Source organism: Aythya marila (genome assembly GCF_965140915.1).
Source record: "Aythya marila genome assembly, chromosome: 1".
Taxonomy (NCBI): domain Eukaryota; kingdom Metazoa; phylum Chordata; class Aves; order Anseriformes; family Anatidae; genus Aythya; species Aythya marila.
Window position 1 is genome coordinate 191,657,107 of NC_139042.1, and position 16,512 is coordinate 191,673,618.

General features: G+C 43.2%; 1 protein-coding gene across 2 annotated transcripts in view; it reads right to left on the reverse strand.

Annotated features, from left to right (window-relative positions):
- Window positions 1-2,952: 2,952 nt before the first annotated feature.
- Window positions 2,953-16,512, reverse strand: part of LOC309882148 (sucrase-isomaltase, intestinal-like) — a 55,097-nt gene continuing 41,537 nt past the window's right edge. The window contains exons 17-23 of one of the 2 annotated variants that reach the window (XM_082768897.1): window positions 15,405-15,489; window positions 12,922-12,978; window positions 11,079-11,209; window positions 10,187-10,275; window positions 9,766-9,815; window positions 5,928-6,086; window positions 2,953-3,110 (exon numbers count right to left, since the gene is read on the reverse strand). In XM_082768897.1, coding sequence (XP_082625023.1) covers window positions 3,051-3,110; window positions 5,928-6,086; window positions 9,766-9,815; window positions 10,187-10,275; window positions 11,079-11,209; window positions 12,922-12,978; window positions 15,405-15,489 — 631 coding nt within the window. In that variant the 3' untranslated portion in view covers window positions 2,953-3,050. Of the gene's footprint in view, window positions 3,111-5,927; window positions 6,087-9,765; window positions 9,816-10,186; window positions 10,276-11,078; window positions 11,210-12,921; window positions 12,979-15,400; window positions 15,490-16,512 lie in introns of both variants that reach the window. The other variant, XM_082768898.1, reaches the window with a different exon arrangement.

Here is a 16,512-nt window from a genome sequence, read left to right on the forward strand (position 1 = left end):
CTATTGATTTTCTGTGTTCGCTTTATGGTTTTATAAGGAAGGAGCCTGCAATTAACTGGGTTTTGAAATACAAATTAAGGTTTTCCCTTTACATTTCAACTCCTTCAGGTTCTGAAGGACTTGGCTGGTGCGTTTTATAGCTAACAAAGGCAAGCTGGAGAAAGAAGCTGACTACAGACACTTTTAAATCCCAGCCAGAGAAGTTGATATAGATCTTCTTCTCCACCAAAGATCTGTATCTATAATAAATTTACTCCACCTAGATCAACACTTGGGAAAGTTCATATTTAATCTAATCTAATCTAAGAAGATGATAAAATATTTGGCTATAGATTCTTGGATCCAGTTCATATCACTTGTAGCACCTGTTTCATATTTTTTGTCAATGTGTTTATCCTTTCCTCAAAAACAAAAAAAAAGAAATTAATAGTAAGGATGGGAAAGAACATTAAATATAACCAGAATTTAAAAAAAAAAAAAAGAAAAAAAAAAAAAGTAGAATATCTAAAATTACACCTGCAGAACAATGCTCAGAGAGGATAAATAGCTAGATAAACACATGCATACGCACGCACACAAACACCATTTTTCTTTGATGTCTCATACAAATGCCTACCAAGGGCTGTCTTGCTTACTTTTATGAAATAAATGTGTGAAATCAGAGCCCAGGGTAGATGTATTACAGACTGGTGATTTCCTGTTGTGTTCACTGACGCTACAAGGAGCAAGGTAACAAAGAAATAAGATCCAGGTTGTAATACAAGCCTGAACAGCATATTGATGCTGGCAGGAGCGCATTTTTCTGCTCTTATTTCATTAAGAAGTATATGAAATTGCAGGGTTAGTCACTGATTTCACAGAAAACCAGTGAGCATCAGCTGCCTTCAGATGGTGATCCAGCTAAGGGCTCTCTGTGGAGGTGACGTCTCTCCTATTCAGCCACATCAGCACTCGAGCTCCCACAGCAGGCTCCTCTCTCACCATTTGTCACTTTTTCCCCTGTGAGGCAGATTAGAGACAAATCCTCCTCACTAAAACACACACACACACCCCAAAACAACCCAAAACACCACCACCCCCCCCAGCCAGGCTGCTGACAGTTCTGCTTTCTGTGGTGTTCAGCATTAGCTTTCTCTCTGCATTTTGCCGTGGTAAGGTGCTGACATCCTCAGCCTGGTGGCTTTTTTTTCAGTTTGGGGGGAAAACTGGGAGCAGAGGTGGGTACTTTGATGCAATCTTTGCACAGACCAGACATGAGGGGTTGGATTTTGCACAGGATGGGTCTGCTTTAGTTTTCCCCATCTGTCCTGCACTGTCAAGCCATCTGTGTCAAGCTGCTCTGAGCGCTCCGGTGCAAAGCTGTGTCATACAGCACAGGCAAGGTCCTCTGGGTCCACAGATTATGCAGCAAGTACTACTTGAACTATGTTTTATAGCCCTGTGCAAGGAGGATGGTTGTCAAATCCATTGCCTCAGACCATCTTTCACTCCACAACCCATATTCTGCCCTTCTTCTTCAGCTATGCCTTTGTGTAGTGTCTTCTCCAGCTCCTTCCCACAAGAGCTGATGAGCAAGTTGCTTTCTCTGCAGTGTGCAGAACAGACACATTTCACAGCAGACCTTGCTGCAGCCGAAAACAGCTCTGGTGAGACCCTGGCCTTAAAGTTTCTCTGCAAGGCCCAGCTCTCTTTGAGAAAGCAACCTTTTACCAGTCAGACAAAACTGTGTTTGTCTTCCTGCAGCTAGCATAAGCCAGGGGAATTTACTTCTGTATCGTGGGCTTGGATAATTCAGAAGAAATGTGTTCATGTAAAAACGCCTGACATGGGTGAAATCTTTGACATGGAGTCATCTAGGAATGATAATCGAGAAAATCAGAAATACTTGCAATACTTAAAAGACTTGCACTAGTGTTAGTAGAATCAGCGAGTCAGAGAATATCCAGGTTGGAAGGGTCCCACAAGGACTATCGAGTACAAATCCTGGTTTCCCAAAGGACCACCCATAGAAATAAATAACTAATCAGACCATGTATCTGAGAGCGTAATAAGCCAGAATTCTGGCGCAGAATTCTGACGCATGGGAGATTGGTGAACAGTTTCCCACTGAGAAGGAAATAAAGGTGGATAATTTTAAGGGATAGCAAACTGTGCCCTTCCACAGTGCTGAGCCCTTCCACAGCAGAATTCTGGAAGACAGATCTGGGAACAGATCAGGCTTTTCTACCAGCAGTGGGATTTTCTGTACTTTCTGCAATAGTGGGAGATAGGAACAGGAAGAGTCATCTTAAGAAGCCTCCGATGAAGGATAACCCTGCCTACAATGCTCTGAGAGGAGCTTAACTGCTGGGAGAGGAAGAGCTGGTATTAGCAGCCTACACTGGATGCCAGTCCCTTCCCAAAATCCTTACTGAAGTACCCATTCACTATTAAAGTACTAACGGCTGCAGATTGTGACTCAGGTTTCTTATAGATAAATATCAACAAAGGCAAAAATAGTGCTTTAGCTCATAGATAAAAGGGTGGAAACTGTTGAGTTCATGAAGCCCCAACCTTGCCATAATTTGGATCCCTCCTGGCAGACATCATGGTGTATGTTGAAGGGGAACCGGTAAATGGTTGATTCCATTTCATACTATTACACATGGAAATAACAGTGTCTCTGTAGGTACCATGAGATGGAGCTTCTCACAGTCCTGGGAGATCATTCTGCAGCCAGAAACAGCTGAAGTGCAAAGCAGATCTGTGTGACGCCAGCCCGGGGTGAGCTGTGTTTCCCATAGATGTTTCTGGCAGAGCACATTGCTTCCCCCAGAACAGCGCTATGTGAATTGGGCTGGCTGCCCAGATGTTCGCTGTATTGTTTGTTTATGGTGATATTCGTTAACTACTATTGAGAATTTAATTTGATGAACACTGAATTGCAAATATTACATAGGAAAAGAGCAGTCGTCAGGTGTGTAAGCAACACTTTAATGACTAAATGCTTCTTTACATAAAACCAAAGATCAGTGTCTGAGGGCCAAGGAGATCAGTGTTTTCTGAACATTTTAGTGAAATGCGATGTTGAGAGGCTGAGTAAGTGGGGCAGAAATCCTCAGAGTGAGTTTCTGTGGAAAAAAAAAAAAAAAAAAGACACAAAAATAGTCAACAATTTTGTGTGAACTTAATAAGGACCAGCTTCAAAACAGAACAAGAAGGGAGCTTAGACCTTTATGATTCCCTTAACATCTGGTAGACAAATCTGGCTTGATGGCAGTACACATCTTTCTACTGCAGTATCCAATTCAACATCCCTTCTAGAAATTCAACGACATCTTAAAATTTATTAATAATGAATTAAATATGAAATTATCAATCCTGCTCTTTGGCTGTTTAGAGTTAAATTTGTTGTATTTTATGCTACGCAATTTCCATTTTCAGTACTTCAGTTTTATCTTTATGTTTCACAACCAATAATCTCTTAAAATGCATGATATCCATTTAAATCTCTTAACTGTTTCTTTGTCCTTCCACATATTCATGTTAATAAGACTCTAAAAATCCATTCTTAGATCAGTTTTCAGTGTGTAATATTTTCATCTTTCCTCAAAGCAGTCCTCCACCACTACTTGGTAAGCAAGAAATCCAGTTCTTGAGTGATTTGCCTTTTACTCAAATTCAGAGCCAGATCCAGACAGAAATACCGCAACTCCACCCAAACATTAACCAAAAAGCACAGAGCAGACAGAAAGGCTGCCCCAGACTGTGCTTCTGCTTCCCAGCAGAGAAAAAAGAAGGATCTTCCTATGCACAGATCATTTTGTTTTCAACATGAGCCTGGTCCACAGAAGCGCTCCTCCAGCATCCCTGCTGCTGTTGCAGGGGAGTGTCTGAGGCTCTTAGGGTGCCAAGCTTCAGTGGAAAAAAAGATAAACAGTCCTAATAATAGGAAGATTCTGGGATATTACACGTCAGGGTAGCACTGCATGAACTGGAGAGAAAGAAGTGGCTTATTACAAAGCAAAATGCTTCTATTTATATACAAATAACTATGGCTCAATTATGCACTTAAGCACTGCTTTTAGGCAAATTTGCTTTCTGTAAAGCAAAAGCAATATAGTAGAAGTTACTTTCTGCTATATCCCTTCAAACAGACTGTAGTCTTCGTGCTTGTTAAACTATTATGCGGTATGTAATCTCATTAAGCCTGTGAGAAAGTGGCAAATTTGCCCTTTAGAATTCGTTATTTTTTTAATTACATGGGTTGTAAGTTTTCAAGATCTAAACCCTGGCTGCTAATGCTTTTTTTTTTTTTTTTTTTAATAGAATGTCTAACACAAGAGAGGATTATAGGTAATGGCATTAAAACAGCTGTAAAGGAATGGTGGGAGAGGTTTGGCTGAATCTCTTACAGTTGTGAAAGGAATATATTTAGCTGGTTTGGGTTACTGTCTGATTTAAATTAAGTAAATTTTGTGCAGTTTGGACCTACTGCAGCAGTCTGGTGGCTTTTTTTCCCTGTTATCTGAAGTGGTTCTTAAGCCACAAAGTGCTTTGATCAAGTTTTAACTGATACTTTTGTGACAAGCTTTTTACTCTTTCTTGATCATCTTTTTATGTTCTGCTGTTAGCATGCAGTTATCTTCTGGATTTCTGAGACTGGTGCCTTCAAGCACATCTCAATGGAGTGTTTTCTTTACCCTGCCACATCTATGTTGCTTTCAGCTTGCTTAGAGGCAATTTGGCTGTTAAACAATTTCTTCCCCCGAGGCAACACTGATTACTCTTATTTATGACATCGTCTCTGAAAGTGAGTTTATTTTTTTTTATGATTCTCCATGGCAGAAATTTATTCTCAGCAATTTTCTTCCTTTACAGATTTCTTCAATAAAGTAAATGTTAGAACCAGGTGCATATAATGGGGATCCCACTTTGGTTGCAAATAAACTTAAATCATTAGGCCGAGTAGGCAGAGCAACAAAAGATGTGATATCTACTGCTTGTTGCCTCAGCTACGTACCTTTGATTGAACGATAAGCTAGTGGTTAGTGTTATAGAGGGTTAGTGTTGGGAGTTCCTGGGGTGCAGACCAGTGCTCATATGTGAGTATCACATGCACACATGCAGTGCAAGACCCTCTTCAGCTTGGTGGCACATAAGGGACAAGTAACAAGAGCCAGTGTTGCTCTTTTTGTCTATTCTGCTGTGGAAAACAAAATTGTGACCACTGAGTGTGTTAGGGATTAGGGATTGTGACTGCTGTGTATTAGGGATGTCCAGTCCATCCCCATAGGGTGTCTCCTTGCAGGTGCTAAAAGAGCTGCATGGTACAAGCAAGTCATGCGTTTGGACCTCGGACACTGAGGTTGGACAGGTGGCTTCCCACATTGAGACAGTGAAACTGCAACTGGTGTCTCACTGCTTTAATAGTTTCCTTAGGAATTCAAACATATGGCAGAGATTTGCCTTTCTTTCCTCTGACAACAGGGAGATGCTCATTAGAGCCAGCTACACCGCATTCATTTTTGGACACTAAGTACTTGTGCAAAAATACCTCTCCCTTTTCTTTTCAGTAGCTGATAAATATCTTTGTCAGGTCTTCTCATTTATCCGAATGATAACAATGTCCATAAAACAGCTAACTTCTCTCAGTTTGTGGAAGTGTGTCAACTTTCCATTATTTTGTGAGCTTAAGAAACTTGTGTGAGTGGCAGACATTGAGTGACAGAGAGAAAGAGAGACCGTGTGTGCAATAGCAAAGATGAAAGTTTCCTTTAACAGCTCTTTCTGTTGATTTTTTTCTCTCTCCGAAAACTCAGACTGTTGTACCAAAAATAAATGTCTGCTTATACTTGGAAACATAAAGGGTCTGGATGAAAACCTGCTGCTCACTGACTCTTCCCATGCCCCCTAGATTCTTCACAATCCCTCAGTGTAGCTCTTACCCCATTCAGTTCATAGGAGAAGGCATCTCCGTGGATGGCTCTTCCATTCAGAGTGACAGCGTGGGGTTTCAGTTTCAGGCCCAGAACTGTTATTTTGTTGTACCTCAGAGAGTCAGCCCCCCGATAGCCATTTTTAAGTATTTCTGTCTTCAGGTTGCCCTGCAAAAAGCCACAGAGGAAATGTTAGGACCATCACCACTCTTTGGAGTTGACTTTCTGGTACTGTGACTGTTGTAGTCTCAGTTTTGTCAGCCAATGTTTAGAAAGCCTTCCACTGTAGACAATACAATCTGAGAACATAAAGTAAAAACACTCACATTAATTTTCACATAAGAAAGGTTTTGCATATCATAAACTAACAAAATAAGAAACACAATTGCTTTTACAACATTCATTTGGCATCTTCTTGGGCCAGTTTTTCTACTCGTGATCAATGCAAATTCGGTTCTTGTACCCATTTGCAGGGTACAGTGGCATATGCAAAGCCAAAATCCAGATACAGAGATTCAGTTAGTGACCTTGAGGCAGATTTGATTTACATCTGCAACCAACTGCTTTAAATGCATCGTCCACAGACATCAGCTGCTAGATATGTTGCCCCTATTTTACATCCCACATCTCCAAAACTCCTGCTAATAATCTTCTCTGATATAATACCCCAGCTTTAAGGACACTGAAGGAACAGAGTGTGTCCACGGGGCTTTGTTATACTTCCTACTTACTATATATCTTGTATTCAGGGTTGAACCAAGAGGACATACAAAGTCATTAAACAAATTCATTTGGATCACCAGCAACAGTAATTTCCCATACAAGCAGTGAAGAGGAATCATTGCATTTGTTATGTGATCAAAGTTGTTAAGGAAATAAAGATGAATTACACTGCTCAGGAAATGAAGAACTGCTATGCAATCATGACTTTTTAAAAATATGCCAAGGAGAAGCCCATGACGGAACCTTCTGCATAAATTAGCTTGTGTTATTTCAACATTGCACGGCAGGAGGAGGAGCAGAAGCTAGATCACAGTATCTCTAATTTAGAGCTGTGCTCAGACTGCTTACTTCAGGCATCCCCTCTAAATATCAGTGCCAATCCCCAGCACGCTGATTTAATCTGAAATAAGGAGTGTTGGTTACTGGGGAACAAATGGGCAGAGACCTCTAAAAGCCTCTGGAGAATGCCTTGGGGTACTTGTACATGGTATCTCCTCCCATTCAGCAGAGCTCACACATGGGAAGATTCAATATAGGCAGACCACCTCCCAGCAGTGATTTATTTCTGTCTCAAGTGTGGCCAGGCAGGTGAGCTAGCTCAAGGTGGTCTCATGGACTCAACAAGCTCAGTGTGATGCTCAGCCCAATAATTACAACTGTGTTAATAACTAACATTGCACTCAAGCTCTGAGGACACTGCAGCAGACACCACTGCCCATCTGATGGGTCCCAATCTCCCCTCCTTCAGGGCACTGGGGAGAAGGAGAGGTGATGATCCAGGGGAATGAGTGACCTCTCCTCCCCAAGCACCTAATGTGATTACAGCAATCACCCAGGAAGGTTACAGGTTCAATTTGGAGCAAGAAACCTTATGCATATCACTCAAAGCCTTATAAATCTAAAGTACAAGCACGTCCTGGACCCACAGCCAAAAGCCAGGACTTCCCCGATATATATATAATACATATATATATATATATATATATATATATTTTTTTTTTTGTCCCAAACATTTTTCCCTTGAAAATTGGACCAGTTTTAAAGAGAACTTGCTCCCAGGCTATTCAGTTACCTAGTGGTTAGCATATTCTTTCAGAAGCTGCCACCTCCTTGGGCAAGAGCCGTCTTTGGTAACCCATGTCAGCAAACAGCAAGCCATCCATCACCGTTCCTTTGGCGTAGCTGAAGGCACTCAGCACAGTCTGAGCATCTCTACCTTGTCTGCTCTGGGCACGGAGGCAGAGATTCTGGCTCTCCCTGCTTGTCCCTGAAGTAGAGTGCAGCCTATACATCTGGCTCACATTTTTGTAAACCAGTAGGTGTAATATATGGGGCACCTTGACTTAGGTCACTTGGCCATCACGCCTGTCAAAACAGAGGTGTCAAGGGAACTAAAACACCCACCGCGGTGAGGCAGTGCCCAAGAGCAGGCAGCATGAATCATTCCCTAAGGTTTAAGCACCTGCACTGGTCCTGAATTCCTTTGTACTTCTGGGTTGTTCAAATGAAGGTATAAAAGAGAAGGTCTAATCCTGCAGCTGATACCTTAGCAGAACTCTGCGCTGGATTCAGAGTAAATGCTGTGATGTCAGACCTTAACAGCAAATCTCTCAGGGACCAAAATTTGTGTGTTTTTCTAAAAGTGAGTATGATTAAACTGTTCATCCATAATTTTTTAAGAATATAGAAATGTGCAACATGCAGCGAGATTCTCAAACATTTCTCATACTTCTGCAATTTGCTGTTTGAGATGGATTTTTTTCTTTATAAACACATAATAAAAAACTGACATTAGAGATTATTGGAATGCAGATAGGGACTTCAGTTATGGATTTACAGGCAGAAGTCAAATATGAGCAATGAGAAATGGAAGAGCCAGTGAATCAACAATCTAATTTGCACAGATCAGAATTTAATATAAAAGTGGATATTGTTTTTCTGTAGCCTCCCCTGCAATAAATTGCTATACACAGACTACAGAAAGTCAAAGTGATTTTTCTTCCTTTTTGCAGTTGAAATATCATTTCTTAGAAGACTTTTTCATGATAAATCAAGAAGAAAATAAATTAAAAATTAAATTTAAACCTAGACATGCAGTGTTACTTCCAGAAAAGTACCTCACGAATATACAAGACTACATAATAAAACCCATCAGCTTACTCTGACTTGCTCTCACTTCTAGAGGACACACATTCTAAGAGCAATATCACAATAAGCATTAATATATTTTTTTATTCTTCTGAAGATTTTCTATAGACTGCTTTGGTGCTTTCAGTAGCACACAGTGTGAGAACTGTGCTGCAGTATATGTGAACACTGGAATTGCAGATGAAATATAATCTGTATAGATTGCTGAAGTAAGTTCAGCTTTTTTTGAATAACTCCCACAACTTACTATCATACACTTAATGAGCTTCCAGTAGGTTTATTTTATAGTGTTTTTCTCAGCTGAAGCTGCGACTGCTGAGTTTTTCTGTTCAGCTTTCTCAGGACACACCTGAGAAGTGTGAAAGGCATTGGAGCCCTGACTCTGCGCCTGTGCTGTGTGAAGCATCCATCAGCACTGCACAGCAGGTTGCCAGTGGCTTGCTGAATCACTCCACGGGATGCTGACCGTGGGAGCAATCTCCATGCCATATAGCAAGGAGATGCAAGCTAAAGAAGGGAGAGTATGTAATTCTCTGGGCACAAAATACAAGCTTTGTGTGAGCACAGCTAAAAAGTTGCGAGGATATCCTGCAGGCGAGAACGCAACCCTCTCCTACCCGTCAGACTAAAAGTGCTTGCAGGAGGAAGGCAAGGAAAATGTCCCTCATCCCCAGAACCTGCAACTCAGGAAAAATATCTGAGCTAAAAAAGTGGATTTTCAGGTTCACATCACACCACGGGTGTTAATGATGCGTCACTGTGATAGTCAATGAAGCAAACACAAAACGGCAGGCTCATGGCTGGATTATTTTGTAGCTGCCTGCAAATGAAAGCATTAGGTAGCTTACCAGTTTCAAAGGCTGAGCTGTATGAAAAAATGTTATTTGTATGAAAGTTAGACATCAGCACCTTGCAACAGCTACACTACAGTAGAGCTACCTGTAAGGATGTAGGTACCTGGTACGTTGCTACTTACTGCGCTGTATGTGTATTTAGCCAAGAAGTAGTTCTCATTTTCAATAGTATCTGTTAAAACACAAAACAAGAAGGATTAGGATCAAAACAGCAAAATCCATGAGCAGTTCACACTAATTGTGGCAAGCAGCTGACGTCACCCTCGGAGGACTGTGGGTTATTTAATCTCCTCCCCCATTCCTCTCGGTGTGACCTCACGAAATGAGTTACTGCCCTCCCAAGCAGAGCAGCTGTCCCCGATGTCACACCTTTCTCCTGCTGAAAGGCCGCCCTCAAGAGCACTCTGCTTTCCACCTCTAATGTTCAACCTCAAAGCTCTCCAGCTCTTTGTAAGAGCAGTCAGTGCCGTTACGCTGCTGAAAAGGTGGCCTGAGGAGGGGCCTGCACGGTGACCCTGCTTCACAGAGGGGGCCCGGACTCACCGATCGAATCACCATCATCCCAAAAGAGAGACCCAGAAGCTTCTCCTTGCTCATTCAGGGCGATAATGAGTCCAAATGGGTTCAGACGGCTGTTAACAAATACACCAAGAGATGTCAGTACAAATTTCTGGCCACTGTCCCTTCCATGTTATTTAACAAAAACTTCTGAACACAATTAGCTCTAATTTTAGGTTACAAGAAAGGTCACACAGCCAGATGACTACTACCTAGCTACTTAAAATGGCTCTTGAAATTAGGATGAGAACCTCACCCTGCTCTGTTCCCACCTTTCGAGTGCCTGTGTGGACAAGTTCCCTCCTCCTTAGTGGCCTTACGTGTGACAACTGGGCAGCCGGGGAGGCAGCTGGTCACTGAGGCCACGTCACGGTGGTTTGGTCTGGTCGCTGCATGGTGCTGCTCCCTCCCTTCCCTGCCCACGTTAGTGTCTGAGCACGGTTCAGACCCGAGGCCAGCCCCTTGGTATGGGGAAAAAATCTTCCCCGAGAGAGCTTTGAGCTTCTCCACCTTGCCCATGGCATTTGATAAATTCACCCAAGGACAAGAGGTTTGCATCTTCCCCTAGCATATGTTCACTGCGAGCGGCTGGCAGCTGGGCAGCGAGGCCGTGAGAGGTGCAAGAGCTTCTCCCAGCAAAGCTGCAGAGCCAGGTGTGGGTTTCGGCCACGTGAGAGATGATGTGGGTCATCTCCTGGGTGACTTCTAACGCAACCGAGTGAGCAGTGGGATAAAAATACTGTGCTTATCAGCCAGGATGGCAGCTGGGAGCTGCAGATAGCTTCTCTTCTGCTCTTTCCTTTGATTGCTTTTTGGTGGTGAAGGGTCTGGCCTGCAGCGCTGGTTTTTGGGGGATAGACACAGCTCGTGATATTACCTCTTGGTAGTTGTGGTGGCTGGGGCCTGTTCTGGCAGAATGTAGCCTCCACGGATGTACAGAGGGATCTTGTTCAACGGGGCATCAACGGTAGCATACGTCCCGCGCCAGGCACTTGGCACTTTGTAACCCTACCACAAAAAGTAATACAGTTAAAAAAAAATATGCAAATGCAGGCACTAAACATTATCACCATATATCACTGGGAAGGAGGCCAAGGGGTATATTTTCATCTTAATTACGCCAGTTTGCACCAAAAAAAAAAAAAGGAGATTTCAGGGGTATTATTCCAGTTTCTTTTTTGAACATGAAGGAGAATCGAGCCCCTGCAGTGATGCATATGCATGAAGGTACAGCCATCATGGATGAAAGACAGTAAATCATCTTTTAAAATGGTATCATTACTCTGTATGCTGGGCAAAAAAACTCATCAAGACATGAAGCAAAAAGAAAAAGAAACTTTCACTTCCTTTTTTTATGCATATGGAAACTGTCACATTTCAGTGTAAGGTGAGTGATTCATAATCATTGGGGAATGTAAACTGTAGATTTTCTTCTCTTTTAAGGACAAGTCTTCCCCTTTCAAAAAGTAATTACAGGATTCAATGAGTGAAATTCATATATGTGTAGACAACTAGCATAAATTCTCTGCATCGTTTCTTTCTGCTTTAATCCCTCAAAACCAGGTGTAGGCAAGGTTTATGTGCAGAGGAGGTAACAGGAGGGCTTGGCCCTTGCCCTCTGTGGAGGGTAATTATAACTTATGGTAAATATCCTGCCTTGCTTCGGGATGAGCACCAGCAAACTCATGCCAAGTGCTGGGATCTGCTCTTTGCTGATGTGGGACATGCCCCACAGGCAGGGGACACCAGGACAATGTTCCCATGCCCGCCCCTGCACAGAGGCTTGGGGGGAAACGCAGCAAGGAGGGATGAGCAAAATGCTTCACCCCACTGAACCATGGCCTTGTAAGAGAAGAAAGGGAAAGAGCTGGATGAACATCCCTCTGAGGACACCAGCCAAATGCTGCAGATGCCCTACGCAGTGCCTGTTGAAGAATAAGCCTGAATTTCCTCCGAGAGCATCTTTGTCCTTCCCACTTGTCTGGCAGTGCTGCCCAGGGTAGTTAGCAGCAGCCTGATGCTCCTGGGCTCAGGTTTCTGAAAGCTTTTAACATCAGCCTAACTACCCCTGAAGCCAGCACTGGTTTCATCCCGCAGATTTCAGCAGAGCACAGTTAGCTCAAAACCCGAGCACTTTGGAAACTGCAGCACTGGGAATGGCGTTGGAGAGGTCAAACCCTGCAGTCCCCGAATCTAGAGGAGTCTGGCTTTTTTTTTCTACAAAGCAGCTTGCTCTGCAGCTCCTGAAGCATCTTCTGGAGGGGAGCCTCATGCTGCTCTGTACATATGCCTTCTGTCCAAAATGATGTGTGTGCAAAACTCTGTGCACAAAACGTTCGCAGCCTGTTCTCAGGAGCGCAGCTCAGGTCTCTGTTTCTACACAGGTAAGGGTATAGGTGTAATAACTTAAGCATGCAATAAGGGTGTAGAAAAAAAAGAATAGAAATCTTGTCAATTTTGTGAATGTCTAGGCTGCTCTTGGAAATTGTGTTCTCTGTGTCTTTAGAGCTTTACAGACCAAAAATAGCAAATAAAATGCTACTGAAAGCTGTGCAATTTACTCTCCCAGCTAGCCTGGTGTTGACTTTTTGTGCTCTAGTTTTCTTAAACACAGATGCTGAGGTAAAAATACTGCTGAACATTGCTAAAAGTCATTTTGCTGGAATTGTAATATTTTAAGTTCTATAAAATGTAAGAAACTGAATTTTAGAAATACTTACTGTGTAGTAGTCAAACCATGTTGCTTCAGGGAAATACACATCCACAGATCTCGCTCCCTGTAATTGTTATAAAATGATTAAAGTCCTTCTCTTTTTACATTTCTGATATTACATTAGCTTTATTATATTTGTGCATGGATAGATGCACACTCAATCCTCCAACAGCATCAAATCTTGGATATTAAGGCTGAGTTATCACCACAGCAATGGACTCGTGCTGGCCAATCTATGATGCAAAATAAATGACCCTACCCAATCTGCGGGGCTTTACTACAGGTCTGTGGGATGAGTCTGTTAGGTTTTTAGTTCAGCCTGGCTCACTGCTCCACATCTTGCAAATGTAACATCTGAGCAATGCCAGCAAGGGCTACGGCAGGCTCTGCAAGGCAGGACTTTGCATCAGGCAACAGAGCGGGCTGTGAGGGCCACCACTGCTATGTCCCTCTTGCTGAAACAGGCAAAGAGCAATGTCTGCAAGACATGCAGATATTTGCCTTATTTGCAATCAGTTAAAGTTGCGGATAAATTATATTGAATAATGCACTGCTAATTGCACAATTGCTGCACTTTATTTTACAGCATGCCTTGTATCGTATTATTGCAGGGATAAAATCACACTAAAGGCACTTTGAATTAATCACTGTAGGAAACATCAGAATCAAAACATATTTCTTCTTCTTTTTTTTTTTTTTGTGGTCATGAGTTGCTTATTCTCACAAACAGATCAGTTCTGATTCTCGAAGTAGATGCCTGCCCCTTTGCACAGTTATGGTTATCCCCTGGGAGGAGATGGAGCATGAAATGTCAAGGTGGAGGGTGGAGGAGAAGAGCTAAGGCATAGTTACCACTTGACATTTTAAGGATTTTTTTCATATTAACCAATAGAAGAACTCAGAAATAGCTGCTTTTTTAATGCACGCAAATCTCATATTAGAATACAGCAATTGCTAACCAGGAAATTTGTCCTGGCCTGTGGCCTGTCTCCCAGGCAGTGCTGCATGGCTCAGGGAAGGTGTCCTAACTCTGCAGCAAGTAAGGCTGGGGTGCTGTGCCCTGTCTGTTTAGCAACTAAAGCTTGGCTAAATGTGTAAAACACCTTCAAAGCTTGAAAGAAAACACTATAAAGCCAAGATGTCCCTCTCCCTAGATCTTCTCAGCATTACTACAAGAACTCTGGATATTCTGGTGTGCAGAGAGGCGTGCAATCACTGCCTGACTCTCGATGAGCCTTGCCTTAAGGAGTCCCTAAGTAACAGCCACTGTGTAACATTTCCCATTTCCATTTTGATGGATCTCCCTTACTCACACTCTGGGACCGAGGAGCAGAGGGAAATCTGTCCTGCCCCACCTTCTCCAGGTGCCATGCTGCAGTTTGAGGCAGTCATCATCACCATTTTCATTCATTTCATTGCAGGAAGCAACCCGTGGCTTGTCACCCTCTATGGGAAGGTTTCTCCCACATCTTTTCATCATCTTACTGGCCTGAGACCCTTTGAATTCTCCACATTAGTCACCAGCTATTAGAAACCTGGGGGAGTCTGAAGATGAAGGACTGACTAATGAAGTGCCACAGAGGAGTCGGAAAGGTTTTATGTGAAGGAATAAGAATTTAATTCTAAATTCACAGAGGCACAAGGGTTGCATTAAAAAAAAAAAAAAAAAGACGAGCAGAAGCCTGCTTACGTGTTTGATCATCAGCATCATGTAGGAAATATCTCAGATATTCCAGCAGCATGCTGATCACAAACAGCTCCAGTATACATTGCATGGCGATGTTTGCCTCTGCACAACTACACCTTTCTGGTGCTCCTTTCAGGCTGCACCCTGCCAGCAGTCAGCAGCAGGGTGAGGAGAGAAACCCACCCTTGCTCTGGCTGGGCAGCGAGAGCAAACCCACCCTGCGGCTCTATTCTGGGGCCCACAACAGCAGCTGCTCCCCTGACCCAACCTGTGGCCAGTGCAGCCATAGGGAAATGATGGCTTTTAAAGCCTGCCATGTTATCAGCTGTCATTGTCATCATTTTTGTAAGGGTGGTGTGTGCACGTGATGCTGGTAAATGCCTAGCACAACCTTTGAGATGCTGCCGCACCAAAACGCTATGGGCAAGCTGCAAACAAGGAGACCAGTTTTTTTCAGTCCCTCCATGCTTCTTCCTAGCCTGGCAATTATTGCTGTGTGTGTCCTTGGAGGATCTGTCAGCACAGGCGTAGGAGCGCTCGAGGGGCAGCATCCAGCCTGCTGACATCTGTTCAGAGCTCACAGTGGCAGGGAAATGCCGTGCCCTCGCCTTCACCCTCCCACCTCCAGCACCGGGCAGCCCTGAGCTGCTCGGGCTTGTTTTGAAATGCCTTCTGCAGGCTTTGACAGGGGAAGGAGGAAACGGGTGGGTATGAGCAAACATGCCCTGAATGTCATCTAGTGCCCTAAGCGGGGTTCATTTATTTTATCCGGTATGATGGCGTTTTTTAATTGCAGTACTTGCCTCTTCAAGAACAGGAGCAACCATAAATGCAGGTCCCCAAAGGAAGGCAGTATCTATTCCACGACTCTGCTGATCAGAGGTAAATCTAGCATGGAGAGTGAGGTACACAGTGTTAATTCACATTTTCATAGAACTTGCAGAATATTTCAACATTACTTGCTGCCACAAGAAATTCCTTAATGCTTCCTTAATGCGTCCTTCACCACCACCACATATTTCACCCGGCCAAGGGAGTGCCAAAAGCTGGACAGAGATTCAGTAATTACAGTAACACTGCCGTGCTCTGGCAGATTCTGTGATTCTGTGATACGGCTTCCTACACCCTTCACAGGTTTGCATTAGAAATCCTTTGCAGAACAAACACCAAGCAACCCTCATATGCATTGCACTTTGTAGCAGCTTTGCCTGAATGGCACCTTACAGATTTCAGTCCCTTTTATTCAATGCATTAAGATCATTCTGATTCTGATCATATCCTCCAGACATGCATTTGCAATCCCATTCACCCAGGGTCATCTGCCAGCCTGGGATGAGCTCTCTATTGCATCCTGCATCAGCTAAAGAAAATACTGACAAGCCCCAGGCAAAAAGGAGACATCCTCCCCCCTCTTAGGAACCTCAACTCATACAACATAAAATCTCTGAGAATCTGAACAGGCTTCCAGTCATTTGTAAGCCTATCTCCTAGGACATCCATGCAGATCATCATTTCCAAGTTAGCTTATAAGGGTGCCACATAGAGCAGTGGCTCAAGTCCTCCTAAAATCAGCATTGTACCTCCTGCTTTCCTCCCTTTCCCACTCAATAGCCCTGTTGCCTCATCCAAAAAGGCAATCATAATTTGCTTTTGACAAATTCACACTGGCTGTTGCACGTTAATGTAGAATTCCTATGTCCTCAGAGAATAATCCGTTCCAAAGTTTATTTGCTGTGTTCTGTTTAACTGAGGCTGCTCAACGCCTTGCAGCTGCCCCTGCCTAAAGGCAGGTTTTTATTTTATGGAGCCGAGTGGCTCAGTGTCAGTGCCTGCTCTGACACACTATATGCTTGGTAGGGGGAGCCAAAATAGGCAAAAGTACATTAAAAATACACAAAATACACAAAAATA